The sequence below is a fragment of the Megalops cyprinoides genome, chromosome 3 (assembly GCF_013368585.1).
Source record: "Megalops cyprinoides isolate fMegCyp1 chromosome 3, fMegCyp1.pri, whole genome shotgun sequence".
NCBI lineage: Eukaryota > Metazoa > Chordata > Actinopteri > Elopiformes > Megalopidae > Megalops > Megalops cyprinoides.
The window spans coordinates 12,323,597-12,346,993 of NC_050585.1; the positions used below are offsets into that span (position 1 = coordinate 12,323,597).

The following is a 23,397-nucleotide window of genomic DNA, read 5'->3' on the forward strand; positions in this document are numbered from 1 at the left end:
AATGTCTTTTTTGAAAAGTCACTCTGATATAGCAGGTGGCACAATATTATCAATAGTGTCATCCAAAACAAACAATGGAAGTGTGTATTGAGGTGGCAGGTGTACCATCTGCTAAATTATGGCTGGCAGGGAATACTCCATACTTGTACAACAATGAGAGATAGGCCTTTTTGGGGGTTTACTACGGAAATAATTACAATCACCCAGAAGCCTGACTCGTTACAAACATTTACTTCAGTACCAATTAACTAAAAAAAAAAAAAAGGATTTGGATGCAATCTTGGCCACACAATAAATACCTAAACTTGGTACCCAAATTTATATTTTACAATTGGTTTTGCCTCATATCCAGACAATTGATACATCTCCTCTTTACAGAAAATTGAAAGTCACTTCCACCCCTTAGCAAAAAATAGATGACAGCCGTCTTGGTTGTGCAAGAAAGACAGCTAGCTTAGCTTGGTTCTAACCAAAAGCTAGCTATCTAATTCCCATTGACTCAGTCTTCTAACTTGCCAGTCTTCTAACTAGCTTGTTACATCACTAGCCTCATAATTTCCTTTTCAGACAGTCTGCTCATTAGCTAGCAAGATAGTTAGCCTGTTAACCCAGAAGCCATATACACCACTAGTTAGCAAATGCCATTTTCTATAGTAGGTTGGCATTTTATATCCTGAAAGCATCTTTTGTGAAGATGTAACATTCTATAATAGGCCTCTATCAGTGTCGCCAGTTGCCCTTATAATATGTATTTATGTCCAAAGAACACATGGCTGCCTCATTGCTACTGATTTAATTTTGAACATTTAATGGATATCAGTGTATCTGTGTGTCAGAGGTAAAAATGAGATAACCAGAAAGGTCAAAGTAGAATGGCTGTGGAATGTTGCTGGTTTCCAGTCGTATGTGCTGTGTACTCTCTGCTGATTGGTTGGAAAATGGCTCCAGGGGTCAGAGGTTGGAGTGGGCCAAGGAACTCCCTGACTCTGAAGAGGTGGTTTCTCATCAGGTTAAAAGTCATTTGGTTCAGTAAAGCCATGTTGCAACTTTGGATGAAATATTCTGTCAACATCTCAGCTGATTGTAATAAGGCTTTTATTGAGCTGTGCAATTCAATCAATGAATCACATTGCTTTCCTGTCAAAGCTTGGCTCTCACTCCTCTCTATACTTCCAGGACTTGTTCTGATGCACAGGCTTTCATTTGGATGAAAAAGAGGGGGAATTAATAGACTGCATTGGTCAAAGACATTGACTTACATAACAGAAGGTGCAGTCTATTTCACGCTGCATGCTTGTGTGGGATTTAGATTACATCGAGCTGACAGTTTTATAAACAAATTTAGTATTCATTTTATATATACATAGATTTATTTGCAATGAAAATTTAGATACGAAACATGATTTGTATACATCTCGCCTCACTGATACTTGATACTGTTGCTCAGTGATCATAGCATCAATTTGCTCTTAAACTTTCTTCATTTCATTTTCATGCTTTTCTCTTTCACTTGCCCTTTCTGTCATCATGTCATCCATTTTGAATAAAAGTGTTCCCATCCTTTTATCCGGTTTGTTGAGTTTCCATTTAGACGTAAGAAATTGTGTAAATACGAAAAGATAGAAAAATTAAAAGTAATCTAGACACCTACATATATTGGAAAAGTGTATCTGAAACATATATTTTCATTGAGGTGTAAAATCATGAGAAATGTCTCACATTTTTCCTCAAACAGTTCAGCTACTGTCTCAGCAAGCAGCTTTTCTTTCACTGAAATGAAATTAGAAACAAAGGCAAGTCTTCTCAGATCTCACAATAGACTGGCATGTAAGATGTTAAAAATAAACAACTTTACATATTTCTGACATTGGTTATCAAAGCTTCCTTTATAAAGTTTCTATATCATTTCATTTCCTTAAAATAGATGTTTATCAATGTTGTTACACATCTTAAATGGTTACCCCAATTTAAGTTTTAGTACAGATCAGGCAGGTAAGCACAATTTTTTTATTTAGTCCAGATCTTGCCGCTTTTATACATTAGTTTATCCAACCTGATTTACAGCTAAGGCAGCGTACTTTGTTTTTCTACTGATGAATGAAAAATATGATGAACAAACAAAAAGAAAAGTGGAGTCAGCTGCGGATTTTGCAGCATCAGAGCCACAGAACATTCAGTATATGATCTGCTGAGAAATGGCGGCTGAAGATGTTCCTGGATTTATTTTCACTTCATCCTCTCATGATGAGTTTCAGTGGGGGCTATGGTTATTAGCGTCAGAAACTTTACAGCTACTTCACCATAAGTTGACTGGTCACATTGAACAATGATACACACACACACACACACACAAATTCAAATAATATGCAAAGCTCCATAAATGTATTCTGTTTCAAAATATTGCAGCCGTGATCATTTATTCCATCAAGTTATGGACTGGGAAAGATTGTTGCCATGCTCAGGGGGTGGACTTTTTAATCAACCACATCAGTCGACAGAAACTGGGATCAGCTCTGACCATAAACCACATCATTTGGACACAGCTCATCCTAAAGCCCAATGCAGTTAAGCCACTAAATGTTTGGGGTGGGTAAATCATATCCAAAATTATAACAGCCTGGCTTATAAAATGTGGAAGGTGATGCAGTTTTGGTTTGTTTTAAATTAGGCTGATGGTGTACTTCATCAAGGCTAAGACCACATACTGTAAGTGCCCTTCATCTTCACTTGCCATGAGTTAAAGCCCCCTCTTGTGGTGATAAAGAGAATCGTATGAAATTACTAAATTGCTCAGTTCCTGCTACCCTTTTTCATATCTGATGTCATCACTGATCTTCCTAATTCCTCTCTGTAAATTCTATTCGAAACAACCATAGGGGATCAACACAGCAGATTGACAGAGGTCTGGGAACGTTGATTAGCTCCTTCCAGGTAAAAAGGAAGCTTCCGCTGTAGGTACTCATGTTTTCAGAATAAAGGCACTAAAATGGCTTTAAATAACTGAATATAAATTGAACAAAAGACAAACTGTAGCCCTGGACGGCTTTTTCTTAATGATGCGATGGTCGCATTGTAGGACGTCATGTACTTCGCTGAATTCAGCGCAGATTCACGGATGTGTAATTCATCCACATGGGTCATTCCTTTAACTTTGTCTTCGAACGTCAGTCAGTCCCCACACAGTACAGATCCGAGACTCTGCGCAGCATAACGTCCAAAGTACTATTACATCTCGCCCTATTTTCAGCAAATCAGAGAGCGCTATTTGAGAAAAATACGAGCACGTGACAACTGCGACTTTGAGGAGTGGGGAAGATTGTTTACATACAAGCGAACGGTGAGATAGAACGACGAGGAAAGAACTGCTTTTTACTTCTGATATCATGGCGACAGATCTGGATACTTTGGCAAATTTCGAAGAGCAACACTATGATCAGTATGATTACTATAACCTGATCGAATACTCCTGCCACGCGGGAGGAAAAGGGAGAACCAAAAGAGAGATCGAGCTGAACACCAATCGCCATTGCCCTGCTGGGCACGAGCGAAAAATTGCAGAGAAATACCACAACAGCGAGCTGAAGCGCAAAAGAACAAAAAGCTGTTCCTAAATGAGAAAACACAGGTAATGCCAAAGCGAATGGAGAAACGTTACAGTAGAAAGGAAAGTAATGTATGCAGCCTTTAAAGGAACGCTTCGTTATGATCCTCTGTAGGGAGGACATGTCTGAACATGACTCCTATTGCGCCATTCAGTGGGCTGGTAATGTTATGGAGGTCGTTCATCTGCTATGGAACCGTTTGTACGTGTAGCTAATCTGTACATTTTGCATGTCGTCGTAGCTAAAGCAATGTTTCTTATGGAAATCATAATAATGTTAACATTGCGAAGTGCAACACAATTGTTGTTATGTCTGCTTACTAACTAAAAAAACGTCTGACTTGGAAATTTGACTTTAAACTTCAGCATTGATTGCATTGTTTAATCCATGATGAATGCGTGACTTTTTTGAAACCAATTAAACTTCTGACGTCACTCTCATAATTTGCACAAATGTACAAGTTTAATAGGAAGGACACAGAGTTTCGAAAAACCTCAGGGTGCTCATTGTATTTAAAGCAGCAGCAGCAGTAATAAATTACAAGTACATTGTCTTTTCTTTTTCATGTAGTGATGGTGTTTGCACAGCGGACTCACGGACTCATGACGTGACTGGATTCTTCCCCTTGAATATGGTCCAGGTGTTTGGTTTGCCTTTCCTGTCCCAAGGATGGAGCTTGATGACTGTTATGTGCCTATGAATATGGCGTGATTTTTCGTCAGGAAATGTTCTATTTCTGCTCTGCAGTCTGTCACTCCAGCGTGACCTGGGATGGTTTCTGGTCACACTAGTGAACAGGAATATGTTAAATATATGGATATAATGTAATCTACCAGAAGTGTTTCTGTAAAGGTGAAAGTAATTGTCAAGAAATAAAGAAACTTATGCAGAATTGATGTTGTTTGCTTTTAAATAAATGAAATCAGTAGAATATTTTCTTACTCTAACCAAAATTATTTACACACCTCCTCTGCAAGTTACAAATTACATCTATCTACATCTTTCAATGACCTTTGCTGATTCACTGCAGTACTGTTTTCAGATCTCTTTCATGGTCAAGTATATGATTTTTGTTTTCAGGATATTGCCTCTGTCATATGAGAAGTGCTTAAACTAATGTATCAAACAAAAGGGTAAACTGTTAACTGACATTGAGATTTCACTAATCAACACATTACAGTTGAATTAAAATATTTGCATTTATTTTATGCACTTTGGCATGTCACATAAATACTCCAAGGCAACCTTTATTATTTTTGTCTGGATGAGTGTTTACCACCTTTGCTGCCGTATTAAGTAAGCATGAGCGTCGTTACTTCCAGCCCCAAAGCAGAGCATTGTACAATGCACCTCTTCATACCTGTGAATGCAGGTACTGTCAATGCAATCAAAACTACAGCAATGAAAGACTCTTTCATCATCCAAGAACATAAATATCCTCATACACATTAAACAGGCTCTGCTCCATACCAATGCTGGTTCACAAGTTTGTGAGGAGGATGGGGGTAACTGAAACACATGTATGATAGAAATTTAAAACTGGGCACATCGATGATCAAAGGAATTCCGTTCGCTTTCTTTGAGGAGCACGGGGAGTCAATTAATTAAAAAATATAACCAGTAATAACCCCCTATAAAGACTAGATTTGTCCCACTAATCTACCTACATAATATTTAAAACATAAAAATATATTGGTCCAACATGATCCCCAGACATGGTCCTTAAAATCTTGGACAAATCATAGCGAATATGGCACGGCAAAGCTAGGAAACCCCTGCAAATTCTTCAGCCCCGCCTCCTGATCTGCCGACGTCACCACGGCACAACCGAAGAAAGCGGAACACATTTCCACGTGGGAATAAGTGAGACACGGTGCAGCTTAGCTATGCAGATCTGCAGTGTTTGTAGCGAGCAGGTACCAAAATATCGATGCCCGGCCTGCAAAATCAGATAGTGAGTATTACTTTCAAGTCTCATTTCGTCTGCGTGTGTTAACAGTTGGGCCTCAGGTTGAATAAACTGTGTTAGGCGGCTCAAGTGATTTCGTGTCGGCTAATACAACCAGGCCTTGCCTTGCCTTTCCTTTTTTCATAGCTCAGTAAATCCATAGCTGACTACCTATAGTTTAACGCTTGGTTAATAAGCTTTGTGGGAGAATTCCAGGAAGTGAGTTGCCAGACTCTAATATATATGTAGTAGCTAATTGTTTTTTTTCTTCGTCTTTTGTTTTCTTCATTCAGCTGTTCGGTCAGTTGCTACAAGAAACACAAAGGTATGACATACCCTACAGCTAGCTAGTTTACTCGATACAAATCAAACTAGCCAGCAACCGTTGTACTGATTGCTTCACACGTTTGGACGACATGTTCCGACTTTTATCGATGCTTATAAATTGTACGTTAGAGGCTCGAAAACGATCTCTGCCAGCTCGCTACTTAGCTAGCAGCGTCCTGGTGGCGTAACAAGAGCCCTCTTGGTCTGAAATAAAACACGAATAACGATTATGCATTTAATTGCCTATGTACTGTAGCTAATAAGCTCGGGGGGTTTTGTAATATTGCACTTGCTGTATAACCTAGTATGTGTATTACTCATAAATCAACCATATCCCTCGTATTTTAATTCTGAGCTATGGTGAACAGCTACATTACGTTCCATAGGCTTCGCTTTGGACCAATCGATGGAATAAGATTATTTTACCATGCAGTAGCAAGTTGTGTACACATCGTGATCTTGCATAGGACAGTCATTAGCATTAAGAATAATACAAATATTTTAAATAGATGAGTGCGTGCCTGTGAAACCGACTGCGTCACCTGCACCAGATTTGTCTGTGACATGCAACAGTGGTAAGTTCATATGGCATTCCTTCATGCATGTTATTTACTGAATATAAACTTGCATGTTAACAACGGTTGTGTTGTTTAACAGAGGGAGGCTGGAGTGTGGACGATCTGCTCGATGAGGACGACCAATCAGACAGAGTTCCGTTACAGAGGCTTAAACAATTGGGTATGTTCTGCACAGTAATGGAATTCAAACATTTTAGAGCTTTAGAGTTGAATAGAAAGTCAGTATAGCACAAGCAGATTATTTTGAACTTCAGTCTTACATGATCACTTTTGCCATTAATTTCAGTGTCAGTTCAGCTTTAGCTTTCAATCTTCAGTTGACAGTAATTGACTGATTTTGTAGCATGTGATATGCAATTCTTCGTTATGCTTTAATATCAGCATAACTGCCTTTGTCTAACGAAGTCGATGAGGTTCTGTTCTACGTTTACATTTATTCATTTGGTAGACGCTTTTATCCAAAGCAATTTACAAGTGAGGCAGAGTACAATACAAGCAAAAAACCATAAGGAGTCAACAGTATTAGTTCTATTGCTGGATTATTCAAAAAGTAGTATTGCAAAGGTTGATGCAAATACTAAGAATCTTTCAACCACTTTTTTTAAAAATAATTGCAGATTGATACATTTTTTCCTATTCCCTCAGGTGAATCAGAGGAGCTGAAGGCGATGTTGTGTAATCCGCACCTGAGACAGCTCTTGCTCACTGTAGACCAAACGGAGAGCAAAGCAGATATCATGAAAGTGGCCATGCAGGAACCCCTGTTTGTGGAGTTTGCTGATCAATGCTTGAAAATTGTTGAACCAGCTAAAGATGAGGACAGTTGTCCAGTGGATGAACCCCTGTAGGGAGTGTGAGAAGTTGATGGAGCATACATTGGAGAGCCTCTAGAATGTGCTGTAAAATATGGTTGTAAATACTGTAATTAAATGCTGCAACTCACTGTTTCCATATTTTGTCTTTTTCCCCCAAAAAATGCAGAATCAAGGACTTTAAGGACGTTTATTGACAGTCATTGCATCCCTTTGACAGTATTGACTTAAACCCATTTTGCTTGTTCAAGCTGATGATTATGACAATCTGTTTAATTTACAGTTTTACTTGTTACAGGTAGATATTTGTTGAATCAAGGTATCTGATCAGGTTTCACACAACTCCCATTTGATATATGGAAATTACATGAAATAATGTGTTCAACATGCTGTTACCATACCAATTTAGTGCTTTGGTATTTATGTTGAGGAGGCTGATGATGAACAGCCCAAAGAAAATCTCAAACAACAAAACTGACAAAGCAAGAAGAACTAATGGTACTTATAAATATACAAGGTACTTGAATTAAGCAAAACAAGTTTCTTGAGCAGTGTACATAAACTTGTTCTTGACTCCCAACATTTCAGGATTAAAAAAAAAATAACATACAGAACCACACAGGCATACATTTTTCAGTTTTTTCCCTGGTCTTTGGTTTAGTTTGAATGTTCAGCAGCAAGGCAATTAGTGTCTCTAAAAAGACTGACCCACAAGAGTATAGGAAATGCCTTTTTTGGTAATTGAGTATTGAACCTCAAAAAGCACTAAACATTGAGATTAGTGTTTTTTCTCCCACATATGAACTGTACATTGTAACATTCCAAATGCAATGATATGTTAATACTCAGCAAGTTCATTTACGAGAGCACTACTTCCAAGTCCCTACAAAGATCTAGTGTCTCATTATCCATGGTTTACAAATTGTAGATGAATAGACAAATATTTCAATCATCATTTAGGTCATGTAGTGTAAAGAGTACAGTTCAGTATCTAGTGTTAAGATACACATCGCTATTAAAATATGCTTTGTGGCATCCTAATCCTTGAAGGAATCTGATCATATAAAATTGGATACAATGCTTTAAAATTTTACATTATCGGTGGTCTTACACAGTACTGCAAATTAAATAAAGACAAACACAATTGATCTACATACATAAATAAAAGGCTTACATTACACTCTCCAGTTTAGACCCGACTGGTGAAGGCACTTTAGTGTGCTGTGTGTAAAATCAGCCTGAGACCAAAAGAGTAAATACTGATTTTAAATAACATTTCAAAAGGCAGCACAAGACAAATCTCCCTGGGTTGGCTATTGCTGAAAAGTGCGGTGATAAGGATATTCACTCTTAGTGTTGACTAAAAGTAAAAAAGAAAAAATGGAAATATCATGATTTCTCCAGCAGAATCTGGTTGAAGCCAGTAACTCCATCTCGGTTTCTCCCTGGTGTCCTCTCTGCATACATAAGTGGAGATCTCAGGAAATGCAGTTTAACTGACTCCTAAATAGAAAGGGTGGGGAAAAATTACTGAAACACATTCTAGCATAGGCACTGTGGAACAAGATGTTCAATGTTTTTAACCTGTGGCATATTTAAATTAAAAAAAAATTTTGATTGACCTAAAAGTGAAATACTGACCTTGTTTTTTCTACTCAAGGTTAGTCCTTTGGTTGATAAATAAACAACTGATGTCTGAACTCAATACACCTGAACCCAAACAACCCCCATTTTTTTAAAGAAAAACCAGAGAGAGGCTACTAATCACGTAAACTTGGCAATAACCTATATAGGATCACCAATACAACTCCAATTTCATTACCTGCAATTTGCACCAAAGCTCATATATGAGATAGCTCTGTACTGATTATTATCGCAAACAGACAAACTCGTTTAGTAGGAGTTCATATTACCTGGGGCTGAGCCCTGATAGAGGCCACTCCCTCCTCAAACTGGTTGGTCTCCACTTTGTACGCTCCACTCCTGAAGGACAGCTTCAGACAGGCCATCAGGGACATCACCTTCTGGAAGCCGTGGGCGGTCACTGCCACGGTGATGTTGGGTGCCGAAGCCAGTGCCAGTCCAAGGGGCCACGCCCGCACCATCACGGGCTTCTGGCGGGTGGAGAGCTGCACTGAACCCCTCTCCCGAATAGTGGGGTCACACACGGGCAGCTCACCCTTAACATCTGCACTGTCATCCAGCTCTGCCTCAGCCAAGGTTTCCATTGCAGCCTACAGGCAAAGTGTGGCGTTAGACACAGTGCTGTAATCTATTACAGCACTGTGTCTATTAGTGGTGTCTTATTAGTAGTGTCTATAGCACTGTGTCTATTAGCGGTTATCTATTAGTGGTTAAGGAGCAGGACTCGTAACCGAAAGGTTGCCGGTTCAATCCCCGCTGGGAAACTGCTGCTGTACCCTTGGGCAAGGTACTTAACCCACAGTTGCCTCAGTAAATATCCAGCTGTATAAACGGATAACATTGTAAAGAACTGTAACCTATGTAAGTCGCTTTGGATAAAAGCGTCTGCCAAATGAATAAATGTAAATGTAAATTAAAGAATGAAAAACATTACATATAAAAATGTGCTTTTTGCTCACTTTCCACTTTCTCCAAGACTTCTGGATGAGGGACGCAGCCTTCTGCCACTGTCTGATCTGTCTTCTTGTCAGCCAGGATCGCACAGCTGAAGGTAAATATTTGTCTTAGCACAGTGCAGGAACTGGACAATCAGATTTGACTAAACTAATCTAAATTACATACTTATAATTACATAGGCCAGTATGGTCCAAGTCAAAATACAACTTAATTTTAAAGGAGATGTTACTATACTCTTAGACAAAAGAACAGTGACAGTTAAGTTTTTGACTAGCTCATTTTGCTCTAACTGGACCCTCCTTTTCATTATGGCGATACCTGATTGGATCCTGACTGCAGCTTGCTTCTGAGCTTCCCGTTTCCTCCGCTTGTACCTGCGCCAGCAGCACTGGATGCTGAAAGCTCTCTGAGAACGCACCCTGTCCCTGTGGCCCTCCAGGTACTCCAACTGAGGAGCAAAACAGGAGCACCAGTCAGACCAGTCATAAAACGTACTACACCAAGGCAATTAAAACAAACAAACAAAGAAGAAACATGGTGTCAAAAAGTGACACTTTCGACTGTAACACCACTGACCAAGGCCTGTTAGGTATACAAACCATTGAATGCGTCAAGAATGCTTTGGTCTTCCCACAGTGTACTAAAGTGTTGTGAGTTTCATCATTAGAGTGGTTGAGGGGATCCAGGGACTGACTTTGCAACACCATATTGAGAGCATCAGCAACTGCAGGACCCAGGGTGGATTCATCCAGCTCCAGTCCTGAGACAGAGAGGGGAGGCAGAATGCATGAAACAGCTGCAGACAACTAAGTACTAACTAGCACACAGCCACATTTCCTTCTTCAACAGCATGCTGATCCTGACAGGATCCTCAACAAAACCTTAGCCCAAGTCCATCTGTATTCTGCGTGGTTACAAGAGGCCAAACTAAATGTGCTTTCATTACATGAGCCTGCCTATGTTGCCTTGCCATTTAATCACTTAAACCAAGCCTTGTTGTTCTGCGCCAGCACACGATAGTGGGGTCTGTTGAATACTTAAGTCCTGATATTATGCAAACCTAAGAAAAGCAAACTCCTTTCAGAGATGATAACACTGTGTGATACATTGTGGAGCAGTGGCTTAACGCGTGGACTCTGGACCTCAGAGTAAAAGTACTTCATGCTGAGAGGAGTTTGTGTGAGAAACATCCCTTTCAAATATTATCCAAATTATTGTCAGTACAGCAAATATATTTCTCTTGATGAGAAATCAAGCATTAAGCATGCTTTTACCTGCCACACCTGGTATAAGATACCATGTTGTGCAAATACAATATATTTGTGATCTCTCTTAAAGCTACTTCTTCATAGCCATAGACAGAATGGGTAGAGAGGAGGAGAGGGCTAAACTGTAGCAAGAGGAATGAAAGGAGAGGAAAGAAAAAAAGAGGGGCAATCAGCAAAGGAAGTAAGAGAAATGTGTTGACATTAATTTCATAATGCTAAATCACAAGACTGCCTGCATGCCAGCCTTTAAAATTACATTCCAGAGCTCACGAGCGCCCAGTAATCCAATTAACCACAATTCTGTGTACCCCTGATAGTGCTGGCAATAGGTGCCAATGTCCTGTGAAGATTCATTAATATCAACTCTTGAAAAGGCAGTTCACACCACAAAAGTAAAATGGGAAATTTGAATAAGTATATACGTTTTTAAAAATTATGTATTTTCTCATGATCACAAGTGAGCTACTTCTTCTAGCTAGACTTCACCACAACCTGTTCACAGTCAGAGTTCTGAAAAGCTTGATTTTCTGATGAAACAGTGTAATATTCCTTACTAATGCAGTTGTCTCATTTTGGATTTGATTTTCTCTTAAGACTAAATCAGGAAACTCCTAGCTAGCTACATTCACAAAGAGAAATCAAAAGCAGCACTTTCTTAAAAGTAGTTTTAAAATAATATACCTTGCCTTCTGCCATGTTCTTGGAATACTCTAGAATAGTGCTTATTTCTGGTTCTTGTTCTTGGAAACGGAATACTTCCAGAAAATGTGCTAATATATGCAACAACTGAAAAGGCAGTTGGGATTGCACAGTGCGAAAATTATACCCTGGGAGGACAATTAGTTGGGTGTACCTCACATTTATAAATATGTTCGGAGAAACACATTGACTTGGTGTGTGCTGCCATCAACCAGCTACATGACTTCCTTGACAGTTCTTTTGTAAATTCTTAGTGAATGTCAGAAAAGTTCAAATAAATTTCAAACTAATTACCATTATAAATACTGAATGACAATGCAAGATGAAGTACTGATAATCCCAGAGACAATGGCTCGACATGACCTTTAATAATGCCTAGTACTTTCCCCATACTTCATTTGTTCTTAGATATTTTTCAGCTTTAGGCATAACAGAGAAAGAGAAGATTTAAGATATTGCTATATATGGGTATTGATTTATTAAAGGCAATAACACCATATGATTTTCTGCTAACCCTCAATCCATACTACCATATAAAGTTGGCATGCTCACGCTATGCATTTTGTTAATATTTACTTATATTGTTATATGAATCATTACAATTGTATTATACTGCTATGGTAACACAATTGCTTGTCCTGGCAGTCCTGATGCTGATCTGGTTTTGGCCAAAGGGTCCCACAAAAAGCCACATTTACTGTCATTATCACAAGCAGTAAAATGCCCATATGCATAAATCAGTCCTACCATTTCCAGTTTGGGACTGAGAGCATATCCTGGAGTTTGTCATCAGTCCGTAGCGCTGCATGAAGCGTAGATAAGGAATCCTAGATAAGAGGAAAGCAATGAATTAATTACAATCAGCACACATCAATGAAATATATTCATATTCAATACAAATACTAGCATGAAAAATTACAATTAATCCAAGTATTTTTTTCCAGAAACTCTACATACATACAGTCTGTGAATGCTGAACACTATGATGGTTAAATGTATTACATACCTAATGGGAAAGCCTGCTGCACTAATGTTGATAGTCTCCACAATGCCGCACGCTTCCAGCTGGACAATTACCTTAAGATATGGGAAATCATGTGTTCTTTGTCACATCAATAGGAATCTTAAAGTTCCACTGTTGACTTCTACATGGGGAAACCACTGTAATGTGAATATAATTCGCATTTACATCTTATCTAGGAAAAGGAGCCTGTTCAAGTTCTTGTCACTTCAAGCAACACTTGGCAATTTAATGGCATACACCAGCTTTGCGCATGTGTGTTGTTAGAAAGTTGTTAACCCATCCCCCGACACCGTTTATGAGCTTATTTTAAAATCGCATATTACGTTTATTAAACATGTCTCATTTTTCATCTGTATTCATTTGCTCTTATTTCTAGGGTCTGTCTAATATTGGCACTATAATTATCTTACACGTTATATGTTGTCCTAGGCAAGGGCATCTGCTTAATTTTGTAAGAACAACAGAGTACAGAAAAATGATTATTAAACGAATGAGGTACCCTCTCACTTACCTAATACAAATAATAGTCTTTGGAACTATTAATACTGCATGTACAGCACAATGAACTGCAGTCACCCACCTCCTCTTTCTTAAAGGTCAACGGCCGACAGTCTGCGTTGGGCTTAATGCACCTGGTGTAGTGAGGAGTGGTGCTGTGTAGGATCTTCATTAAGCTCTCCAGTGAGTTCTGCAACAAGTCAAAAACGTCATTATTAAAACCCAAACTAAAAGGGGAGGCTAATAATACACCTCACCTAACAGCTTATCAACTTACAAATGCACAGTAACAATAAATGACTCACTCTCAAGGAAAGCCATTTCATCAACAATGGTTAACTCTAACCTTGAATTTGGAGACAACGGTGACTACTTTGCTGTGTCCCCTGAGGCCTTCCTCGTCTGTGCTGTAGTCAGCAAAGAGACTGTGAACCAGGGGATCCTGGGACATCTGGAGCATGTGTATGAGCTCAGGAGGCACAGGATCCTGCAGGGAAATGTATGCAGCTTCAGACATGAGTACTAAAAACCTGGATGTGCCTTCAAGATACAGAGAGTCTGTATGTATGTGCACTGTCTATATTGCAAGGGCTTTGGACAGCTTTGGAGAAAGACAGACAAACAGACAGACAGAAAGAATGAAAAAGAAATAAGGAGCAAAGAGGGGAGCAGCCTGAGGTTTCCTCCAAACCTTGTTCTTCTCCATCATGCCCTCGATCTGGTAGCTGACTTTGCCTGCGTAGTGAGAGACGGTGAAGTGTGGTCTCGCGCTGAACTTGTCCCAGCTCACGCAGGTGTTGTCGGACAGCTCCTTCTCCAGCCGCGTCTTGAACTGCTCAGCGTCGGCAGCACGATTGAGACGACATTCCTGAAAGCAAGCAGGGAATTGGTGCTTCTGCTCTACGCTGGAACATCACAGATGATGATGGCAATATACAGTGCAGTAGCCATAGCCTTGCAGTTAATAACCAAGGCACTGGAAGACTCAAATGAAATACACACTGGCTACATACCATACACACATACATCTACATACTAGCAACACATAACAACAAACTGCAAATTTCAAGTATAAAGAACCATTTTATGGATAGGAGTATTCTGAAGTCACTTTATCACAAGAGTTAGTTTGCTTTCCTTATAATCCCACAGAAATAACAGACTGAGTGAAGCACACAGGTGAAACATGGACAAACCTCATTCAGCAGGGAGAAGACACCAGAAGGAGTGCCCTCTATCAGATCCAAGCAGCTCTGATTGTCCTGGTATTTGATGAAGGACCACGTCAGCCCCTCGGAGACGTACTCCTCCTGCGGAGAGGGCACACTGGGTAAAGAAACTAAAAGAACCACCGAAGTCAGTCTCGACACAGTCAGGCTGCTCTTTCTAGTCCGGCTGCGATCTGCACACAATACACACAAACAGTACCTGCTGTGCTTTGAGATAGTGGGCAACAAAGTGCTGCTGAAGCTTCTCGTTGGCATAGTTGATGCACAGTTGCTCCAGGTTGTTCAACAGAAAGCACTCAAAACCATAGACATCCAGGACACCTGCCCAGAACATTGACAAAGCTTTAGCTTGCAAGAATTATGAATAGAACATTGAAGAATATGAGCGCGCAGAATGTGTAATCAGTGGAGGGGAATTCTGTACCTATAAAATTGCACCAGCTGGACGTGTCTGCACAGATGCTGTTGTTGATGAATGCTACCAACCAGTCAAACACTCTGTACAGTGAAGTAAAAAAAACAAAAGCAACATATAATTCACAAGCTAATGACCCCCTTTGAGAATGTTTCCATTTGACAGAGTCTCATCAAGTATATGATTGACAGAATATTGGTGATACCACTATTATGCTCTTTTAAGAGCTTTCGTTTTATAAACATGATATCATGTCGGCAGTACTTCCTTTGCTGAGGAGCACTATCAACGTGTGCGAATATTTTCCAACATGGCACCTCCAGGAATTAAATTGTTTATGACACAAAATTACATGTTTCCTTAAAAAAACCCACTCACTGGGCATAGATGACTTTGGCTAGGCAGTCCCTCCTCACACCGCACTCTGCTGAGGAACAGGGCTTAAAGAGGACAGTATGCTTCCCTGCTCGCAGTGTCCTTAATCTCAGACAGGCCAGCAGATGCTCTGCCGGTATCTGCAGCAGGTCTGCAGTCTTTTGCAGGAAATCTAAAAGAGGACAGAGCCACAGAGATTAAGAGTCACGGGTACCTACAGCTGGTCATTACAGGGCATGTTCCAAATCTGCCCGCCACAATGCTCTCATTCTGCCCTGGTGTAGTACGGAGACACGCCAAGGCTGGCAGGTGAATGAGCAGGTGGCTTACCTTTGGATTCCTCCAGGAGATCACAAGGCTGGGACTCGTCTGTTGGGGGGCAGAAGTTCAAGTTCCCAAGATGAAGAAGGCCCGATAATATCTGGATGGTGTTAAAACAAAGAAGGGAGAAGACACAACCGATTCCTTAGTACTCCTCAGAGACTTACCAAAATGCACACAGCTACAGTACACCATTACCTGAGTCGCCGGTAACGACCGCTCAATTTACCCGGAATATCTGTCCCTGCTTCTTCTTGGTAATGCCCAGGTTTGTCATTGCATCTATGGTTTCGTTAAAACAATCCTCTACAAAACACAAAAGAAAAGTCACTTCTGTGAGAGTGAAGCGCTTATCACATCATTACATGCAACAAAGACATTAAGATGTACATAACTGCATCATTCACAAAGTAACAATAATCATGAAGCTGCGTTTAATCTGATGTGGTCTGAAATATGAAATTGTGGTTTACCTTCCAGTGTTTTTTCAGCATTCGGCAACCAGCTGAAGCACTGGTCAAGTGGCATCATCCACTCACGTCTCTGCTTCTCTGTAGCACCTTTCATCATCTGTACACAGACAAAGAGACCCTCAGTCCAAAAACAGCCTACAGACAAAAACATCCAACAAGCCTGGACCAAAAGTCAGGGAGAATTCAGCCAACCTTGGGACAAGCCAACACTCCTATGTTAAAATTTCATTATGACTTGCCTGGTAAAATATGTGAAAATTTCTCTCGCTTGCAGCTTGGTAAGCCACTCTGGTCTTCTCCAGGAGATACGTTTGAATAGATGCCCCAACTAACAGCTGTGATCTGAAAGCACACACAAGCAGTCAAACAAGGCTCCAAACCAAGGCACAACCATTATTTCTACACATCTGTTTTAACCGCACATTACACATTACCACACATCTGTGGTAATCTGTTTTATATTGCAATAAAACAGCAAAAGGATCTTAGATTAAGGGCTACTGAATAACACAACCAGACTGACCTGTTTAGCTGGAGCTGAATGTATTTCCCAAACCGACTGCTGTTGTTGTTCCTTAAAGTGCATGCATTCCCTGTGGAGAAAACAGAGTAAAGCAGTCAGCCAAAACAAGTCAACCAGAGAGAATCAACCAATCTCTGGACCTCGTCTCTCACCAAAGGCCTCCATTATGGGGTTTGAGTCCAGAACCCTCTTCTCTATCTTCTCCACGGTGTCCTGACAATTCAGGGAAGATGACGAGGCGGCAACTGTGGCATAATACTTCATGAGGCACCGAGACGTCCATGTCTGGAGGAGACAGACGTTCAACGTTCACATTTCCTTCGCCCTACTTCAGCTGTAAAGACAATGCAATACCTGGCCAGTCCATCGTGACATACCTTTCCAGCTCCGCTCTCCCCGCTGACCACCAGGGACTGGTTCGCCGGTTCCACCTGACTCTGCACATTCCTGTATGCTGCTTCAGCCACAATGAATATGTGTGGTTTGTATTCCTGGATGAGCAACAGAGATAAGGGATTTTTAACTGGACATCAGTCACTGAGTTAAAGGTTTCAGCTTGACCAAATTCACTCCAAAAGCCCATGCCCCTTGCATGCACCACGGCAATATTTCAACCAGCCTGTGACGCTGCTGGTTTTGAGGAGTGAACTCGCTACCTGAAGCTGCTGAGCAAGGTGGTACTCCATCATCAGGTCCTGGGTGTAGAGGTGAGGAATGGGCTTGAAGGGGTTCAGAGCCACCAGGGTGCAGCCGGCGTTCGTGTAGAACACCTGCGCACGGTACCTGGCCTGCAGGCATTTCAGAACTGCAGAACGAGAAGAACGGGAAACACCACCGCTTAACAATCAACACTGCGGTGACCAGTCAAGTACTGACGGCAGCTTTCCATCCTCCTCACGCTATGCACTCTTGCAGTCAGGTGAGACGACTTGATGTTCGTGATCGCACAATAGCACGGCTGGGAAAACAGCAGCCCGCTAAAGGACGCGTTACCTGTAGTGGGGGTCACAGGATTGACTTTGGTTAGGTCGTCGTAGGTGTGGAGTAAACCTTCATCGATCAGGAAAGCTCGGACATCTGCTTCCAATGAGTCATCGAGAGACTGACGAGGGGACTGGATCTTCTCTTTGAGACCGCTGGCCTACACAACACAGGCACAGCACATTCACTGTACAACACACAAAAATCCTACAAGCCTCCCTGCAATTATCAGGCAAATACACACTAACCTGGCCATACAGCATGCTCTTCTTTACAGAATATCGCAGCAGGCATTTATTTCTGAGAGCAAAGGAAGTGTTATTTAAACACCAGAGCTGCTGCATTTGTCCCCTCTTTAACTGACATCAATGACACGATACATTGTGGTTTCTCACTGTTAAGCGTTCAGACCCAATTACATTTTTGTTCTTGGTTCCAGCCCTATGTACTTTTCATACAGTATCAGGTTCTGCCTGGGTCTAGGATAAAGTCTTATCTTTAAGATGACACAGCTCACCTTGGCTCAAGGGTATTTCTGCCACAAGGAAATCATTTTAAAGAATTGGTTTGTGGAAACCAGCACTAAAGCTAGCAGAATGACTATGATCAGCACAGTTATAAAAGTACTGAATACAAAAACCTTTTGTAGGTAACACAAAAATAAGATGTTTCAGATACGATTTATTTCTCACTCAAGCATGTACATTCTCAATGTAAACCATGACCAAAGATAAGGTGGGGTAACGTTCTGCCTCTGCTGTTCTGCTGAGGAGCTCTACAGAAGTGGAAAGAACTGCTTGTTCTGCTGCTGCATTCCCTAGCACAGGGCGGTGCCTTACTGTAGAGACAGGACAGCAGCCAGGAGACAGACCAATTTTACATGCCATCAGATGAGCATGCAATGCCACTTCTAACACAACATGAAGAAAAATGCTGTGCCCGTGGATTCACGCACTGACACAACTTAGCAACAAAGGAGTCATCCATTTCCAGACGACTGACAGCTTTCAAGAGAAAAACGCAAACAGTTCCCAAGCATACGACCACAGCATATTCTGCGATGCACGCTCTCTTCAACACAGCAACTGCGCTTCTAAACGATTGAGAATTTTGAGAACCTAGATGAAGCAAAAACGTTTAGACAACACAGTTCAGAGTCTCAGTTCTTAATTAGAGTTGTTGGTTTGTTCCAGACTTCTTATTGGATTTGAATGGCATCCAGGCCTTTAGTGACACTTGTGTTTCTTGGACAGCATTTAGATCAGACAGCAGACTCATAGTGGCTCCACTCTAACCCCTACATAATGTAAAATGAAGGGGTTATTTTCCCCCACACACCAGTTTTCAATGGTATCCTAGCTTTGTCCTCAGAGTGAAATATAAAGTAATATTTCTGAAAACCCAATATGTGTAATGCATTTATGGACATTTATTGATATTTGATTTTAAGTGTACATCTAGTGCAATCCAGGATTACTCTAATTCAGACACCTATCAATGACCTGAAAACCCTGATGGCGTTGTGTTGTCTAGAAGTTAATTAGCTTTCTAAAATCCAATGTAAATATATGTGTACACAGAACCCATGTGAAGCGTGATTTACAATTCATGTAAGGTGTGCACTGCCTTATTTTAAAACAACAGATCTCATATTTGAATCATATTCCTCAAAGTTTACGTGATTTGAACTGTTTTCCCATTACCTATCCCATTTGTTTCATAAATCCATTGAAAAAATAAGCACAACATAAAGACAAACAGTGGTGAAATAATTTAGAAGATAAATGGCTGTCAGAGAAAATCCTGTTGTGCGCCCGGATATTATTTACACTAATTAAATTCTAACTACAGGTATGTTTAACAGTAAGGCTAACTGCAACGCTGGGAAACACGTGAGGAATTTCTGTAATCACTGTACTCGCATTGGAGGAATTATCGCTCTCCAGATTATGATGTGAATTCGGGCGACGAATACCAATGACTAAGGGATTATGTTGACAATTAACGGGGGGTGGAGATTAAGGTAATGGAGGTGTCCTTGTTTTGGTGAGTTGCTTAATCCGATACAGTACGTCCTCGACATGTGCTGCAGCCGAATGACAACATAATCGCTAGATGTATGGGCAGTTAGCTATAGGGAGCTGGCTATCATAATACAGGTGTTAGGTAGCCCTAGTTAACTATACTATTGAGATATAAGGAAAATGACACCACTGATAGGATGACCCCACCTTTTCCCACAGATAAGTACTATAAATGTAGCTAGCTAACTAAAATGGTTTAGTTTTTTGAACAAGAAATTATCTTGACCTGCTAGTCTCGACTAACCAACTTGCCACTTTGCTATCTGACATTTGATTCATGTTTACTGCCAAAATAATGCAATCTTACTCTCCAACTAACATTTATTCTCCTACATAGTTAGGCTGATTGGAAACGTTTTTACATATACTTCCTTGTTACCTATCGTTTAAAACAGTAAATTATATCAAAGTAAGGCAGCTACGCTACGCTAATTTAATCTTCCCCTTAGCTTCCTTTAATCAAGATAATCTTTAACTATTATACTATACTTAAATAATTAACATTATTCACAATACCTACCAGTTAACGACGGTTAGGCTAACTGTATCTAATTACCGTTAGATAGTACTACAACTGAAAACGTTAATGTTGGATTTACACAACATTAGGCAGCGAGCTACCTTGGAAAACCATTGCATAAACTTCCATTTTATAGTCAGTTTTGGCACTTAAAAACGGCTGGGAACTTCTCAGCTTTCACCGAGATTGCGAAAAAGCTAAAGTAATGTAAACATCACAAACGTAAATCAACTGAAACGACACGTGTGCAAAAACATCCCAGCCAGATATCTATCTTGCTAGGGTAGGGCCCAGTACCTTTTGCTGATGTCTCGTCCGTTGACCCTTTTCAAAATTCATAGAACTGGCGTGCATCCCGTCTTTGGTGGAGAATGTGGCGTTACCGCTGTTTTCCCAGAGTTTGTTCTTGACATTTGCCATTAGCTAACAGGCTAGCACGCCAACTTTAGAAGTGCTGATATGTCTGACTTTATCAAACTCCCAGCTAAACTTCCATAGTTTTACTCCGCTCCGCAGGCGACGGCACTTCACTCTAACTCTTTCCTCTCTGCCGTGAAATTCCAAGGGTAAACCCCCTCCCAGTCTTACTTCACTCAAACTCATCCCGGCTGCCGAAACATGCGTAGATCGTAGAAACCCGAAGCGCTACGTAGCCTGGGACAGACGTTAGGCATGGCCACGCCTTCTTCGTGACGTTTCACTCAGAAACGCCTACTGAACAACACGGAAATGAAAAGAAACATTTTGGCGTGTGAGTGCGTTATAGGTTTGATAGAATCGGCATACTGTTAAAATGTATAAAATACTTTTAATATTTACGAAATGTAAGACACATATTTAACTATCAAACAACCAACCGAAAACTGATAACGAGGCATAGCTTTATTTAGCAGTTACTTTAACAGTTAGCTAGCTGTAACATCACATAGCTATTAGCTAGCTGGGCAGCCTAATTGAAGTTTTACTTTAATCACCTGCGTGGATACTTATCAAGGCGAATCACTTAAATTACAGCTTCCTGATTTTTTCCCTCCGCAGTTTTCAGAGGTAGGCCGAATGTGTTTTTTTTCCCTTGTTCTTCTTTTCAGTTCTTGTCTGCATGCAAGCATGCATATATTCTACACTAAAGCACACTTACGGAGCCGCTGAGTGATTGAAGTTATTTGTATCAGCTGTTATCTTCTGTGTAAACTTTTATTCATTAGTATACTGTATATTACATTTTCACTTTGGAGATGTACGCAGTACAAAATGGATATTTCAAGTAAATTTAAAATTAAAACTGAAAAGGCTGCAGTGAAACGAAATCTGATAATTTGACATTCCTTTCATACGGGTTGATTCAATTTAATTCCATGTACTTTGTGTCATTTCAGACGATTTCTGATTGGAAACGGACAAACAAACCAATATGACTTGTAGAGAACTCAAAGAGGCATTTGTCAGCAACCTGACTGGGACAAGCCTGGTTGAGGTCTCGCTGGGATCCACCCTTGCTCCTCTGTGTTTGATAAGCAGAGGGTTAGTTCTGATTCTTTATCACCTTGGTAAGGGTATACTTCCTTTTCCCTGGAACGTCCACTTTCTTTTGGACTTTACCATAGTGATGCTCCCACTTGTCCTGTCTTGCACAATACTGAGTGACATCCTTCCCCTGGTCATCATGACTCTAGGAGCCATTAATATCAGCTTGCTATTCTGTGTTTACCACAGAAGAAAACATGGTGCTGGTCTGCCCATGCAGGATGTGGTCAAGAATTTTTTGCAGATGAACCTGGAGACCAGCTGCATACCCTTTGTGACGGTCTTCCGAGTGCTTGTCAATGTGAAGACCGCCATTAGCATTCTTGCTGTTGACTTTCCTGTGTTCCCCAGACGTTATGCAAAAACTGAAACCTATGGGACTGGGGTTATGGACTTTGGTGTGGGAGCCTTCATCTTGGCTAACTCTCTAGTTTGCCCTGAAGCACGAAGAAAGGATGCTCCTGGGTCTACGTTCAGCTCTATTTTTAAACAGCTCTTGTCTGTTTGGCCCCTCATTTTCCTTGGAATGGCAAGGCTGATTAGTGTCAAAATAGCAGGTTACCACGAGCATGTTACAGAGTATGGTGTGCACTGGAATTTCTTTTTCACACTGGCTATAGTCAGAGTGTCTGCCTCAATACTTTTGGCTCTGTTTCCAGTTAGTAAGTCATGGCTGTTGGCTGTAATCATTGGTGGACTTTACCAGATCGTTCTTGAGATAACCGAACTCAAGTCCTTTATTATACACGACAGTGACAGAACTGGAGGATTTTTAAGTGCCAACAAAGAAGGAGTGTTTTCAGTCATAGGGTACATAGCTATCTATATTGCTGGGGTACAGGTGGGACTCTATGTGATGCAAAAAAGAACACTAGTCAAAGACTGGATCAAAGCAATATGTCATCTCTTGTTAGCAAGTTTTGTGTTATGGGCAGTGTTGTATATCTGCCAGACGTTTGTAGAGCCAGTCTCTCGCAGAATGGCAAATCTTTCTTTTTGTATTTGGACTCTTGCACAGTCTCTGTTTTTCCTGTCCTGTATAAGCATTGCTGATGTTGTCTTAGTTTTTTCCAAAATGTTATCTAGTTGTACACTAGTGTCTTCATCTTGGAACCCCATTCAAAATAGCAAGCCTGAAGCCCAGTTGGCAGAGGAGAAAATAAAGGAGAAGATTGAGGGGGTTTGTCTCATTCAAGCTGTAAACAGAAATCAGCTGCTGTTTTTCCTACTGGCAAATATTATGACAGGTCTGACCAATGTTATGGTTGATACAGTCAATAGTAATGATTTCTTCTCTGTGTGTGTATTGCTGTTGTACATGTTTATGAATTGTTCTATCATATTAATTTTACATCTCAAGAAGATTACAGTTAAATTCTGGTAAATCAGTCCTGTTCTGTTTACAGAAGAAAGGAATGGATGGACCATGGACCATGGTTTCTGAACCATTATTCATTCAAGGTGTTGAAATGTTGAGAACAGAAAGTACAAGATGATCTAACTGTTTTATTATTAAGGGGGAAATAACCCTAACGTGAAGCTGCAGCATCTAAGCTGATACTGTATAGTGTCATGCATTTGTTTTGTACATATTG

General features: G+C 40.5%; 3 protein-coding genes across 3 annotated transcripts; 2 read left to right on the top strand and 1 right to left on the bottom strand.

Annotated features, from left to right (window-relative positions):
* The first annotated feature begins 5,436 nt into the window (after positions 1-5,436).
* Positions 5,437-7,392, top strand: znhit3 (zinc finger, HIT-type containing 3). Its single transcript, XM_036524963.1, has 5 exons — positions 5,437-5,556; positions 5,844-5,875; positions 6,387-6,452; positions 6,535-6,615; positions 7,101-7,392. Exons 1-5 carry the CDS (start codon positions 5,489-5,491, stop codon positions 7,301-7,303), a joined length of 450 nt encoding a protein of 149 aa, XP_036380856.1. The 5' UTR covers positions 5,437-5,488; the 3' UTR covers positions 7,304-7,392.
* An 892-nt stretch (positions 7,393-8,284) lies between these two features.
* LOC118775194 (unconventional myosin-XIX) lies at positions 8,285-20,816 on the bottom strand. The gene is made up of 24 exons (XM_036524962.1): positions 20,576-20,816; positions 17,687-17,834; positions 17,350-17,498; positions 17,071-17,184; positions 16,846-16,978; positions 16,694-16,763; positions 16,410-16,512; positions 16,171-16,267; positions 15,927-16,003; positions 15,707-15,797; positions 15,380-15,548; positions 15,011-15,084; positions 14,786-14,907; positions 14,554-14,667; positions 14,049-14,225; positions 13,704-13,844; positions 13,440-13,547; positions 12,842-12,912; positions 12,583-12,662; positions 10,468-10,628; positions 10,187-10,316; positions 9,871-9,956; positions 9,181-9,501; positions 8,285-8,770 (listed from the first exon to the last, which is right to left on the bottom strand). Exons 1-24 carry the CDS (start codon positions 20,696-20,698, stop codon positions 8,657-8,659), a joined length of 2,973 nt encoding a protein of 990 aa, XP_036380855.1. The 5' UTR covers positions 20,699-20,816; the 3' UTR covers positions 8,285-8,656.
* Positions 20,817-21,000: 184 nt separating this feature from the next.
* Positions 21,001-23,343, top strand: pigw (phosphatidylinositol glycan anchor biosynthesis, class W). The gene is made up of 2 exons (XM_036525663.1): positions 21,001-21,325; positions 21,655-23,343. Exon 2 carries the CDS (start codon positions 21,690-21,692, stop codon positions 23,184-23,186), a length of 1,497 nt encoding a protein of 498 aa, XP_036381556.1. The 5' UTR covers positions 21,001-21,325; positions 21,655-21,689; the 3' UTR covers positions 23,187-23,343.
* Positions 23,344-23,397: the final 54 nt, after the last annotated feature.

Excerpts from the sequence above, each read along its gene's own strand:
- znhit3 (XM_036524963.1), top strand. The coding sequence starts at position 5,489 with ATGCAGATCTGCAGTGTTTGTAGCGAGCAGGTACCAAAATATCGATGC. Across the intron at positions 6,453-6,534 it reads GTCTGTGACATGCAACAGTG|AGGGAGGCTGGAGTGTGGAC; the intron begins GTAAGTTCATAT and ends GTTGTTTAACAG. Across the intron at positions 6,616-7,100 it reads ACAGAGGCTTAAACAATTGG|GTGAATCAGAGGAGCTGAAG; the intron begins GTATGTTCTGCA and ends CTATTCCCTCAG.
- LOC118775194 (XM_036524962.1), bottom strand. The coding sequence starts at position 20,698 with ATGGCAAATGTCAAGAACAAACTCTGGGAAAACAGCGGTAACGCCACA. Across the intron at positions 14,908-15,010 it reads CAGCTGGTGCAATTTTATAG|GTGTCCTGGATGTCTATGGT; the intron begins GTACAGAATTCC and ends TGTTCTGGGCAG. Across the intron at positions 12,663-12,841 it reads GCAGCAGGCTTTCCCATTAG|GATTCCTTATCTACGCTTCA; the intron begins GTATGTAATACA and ends CCTCTTATCTAG.
- pigw (XM_036525663.1), top strand. The coding sequence starts at position 21,690 with ATGACTTGTAGAGAACTCAAAGAGGCATTTGTCAGCAACCTGACTGGG.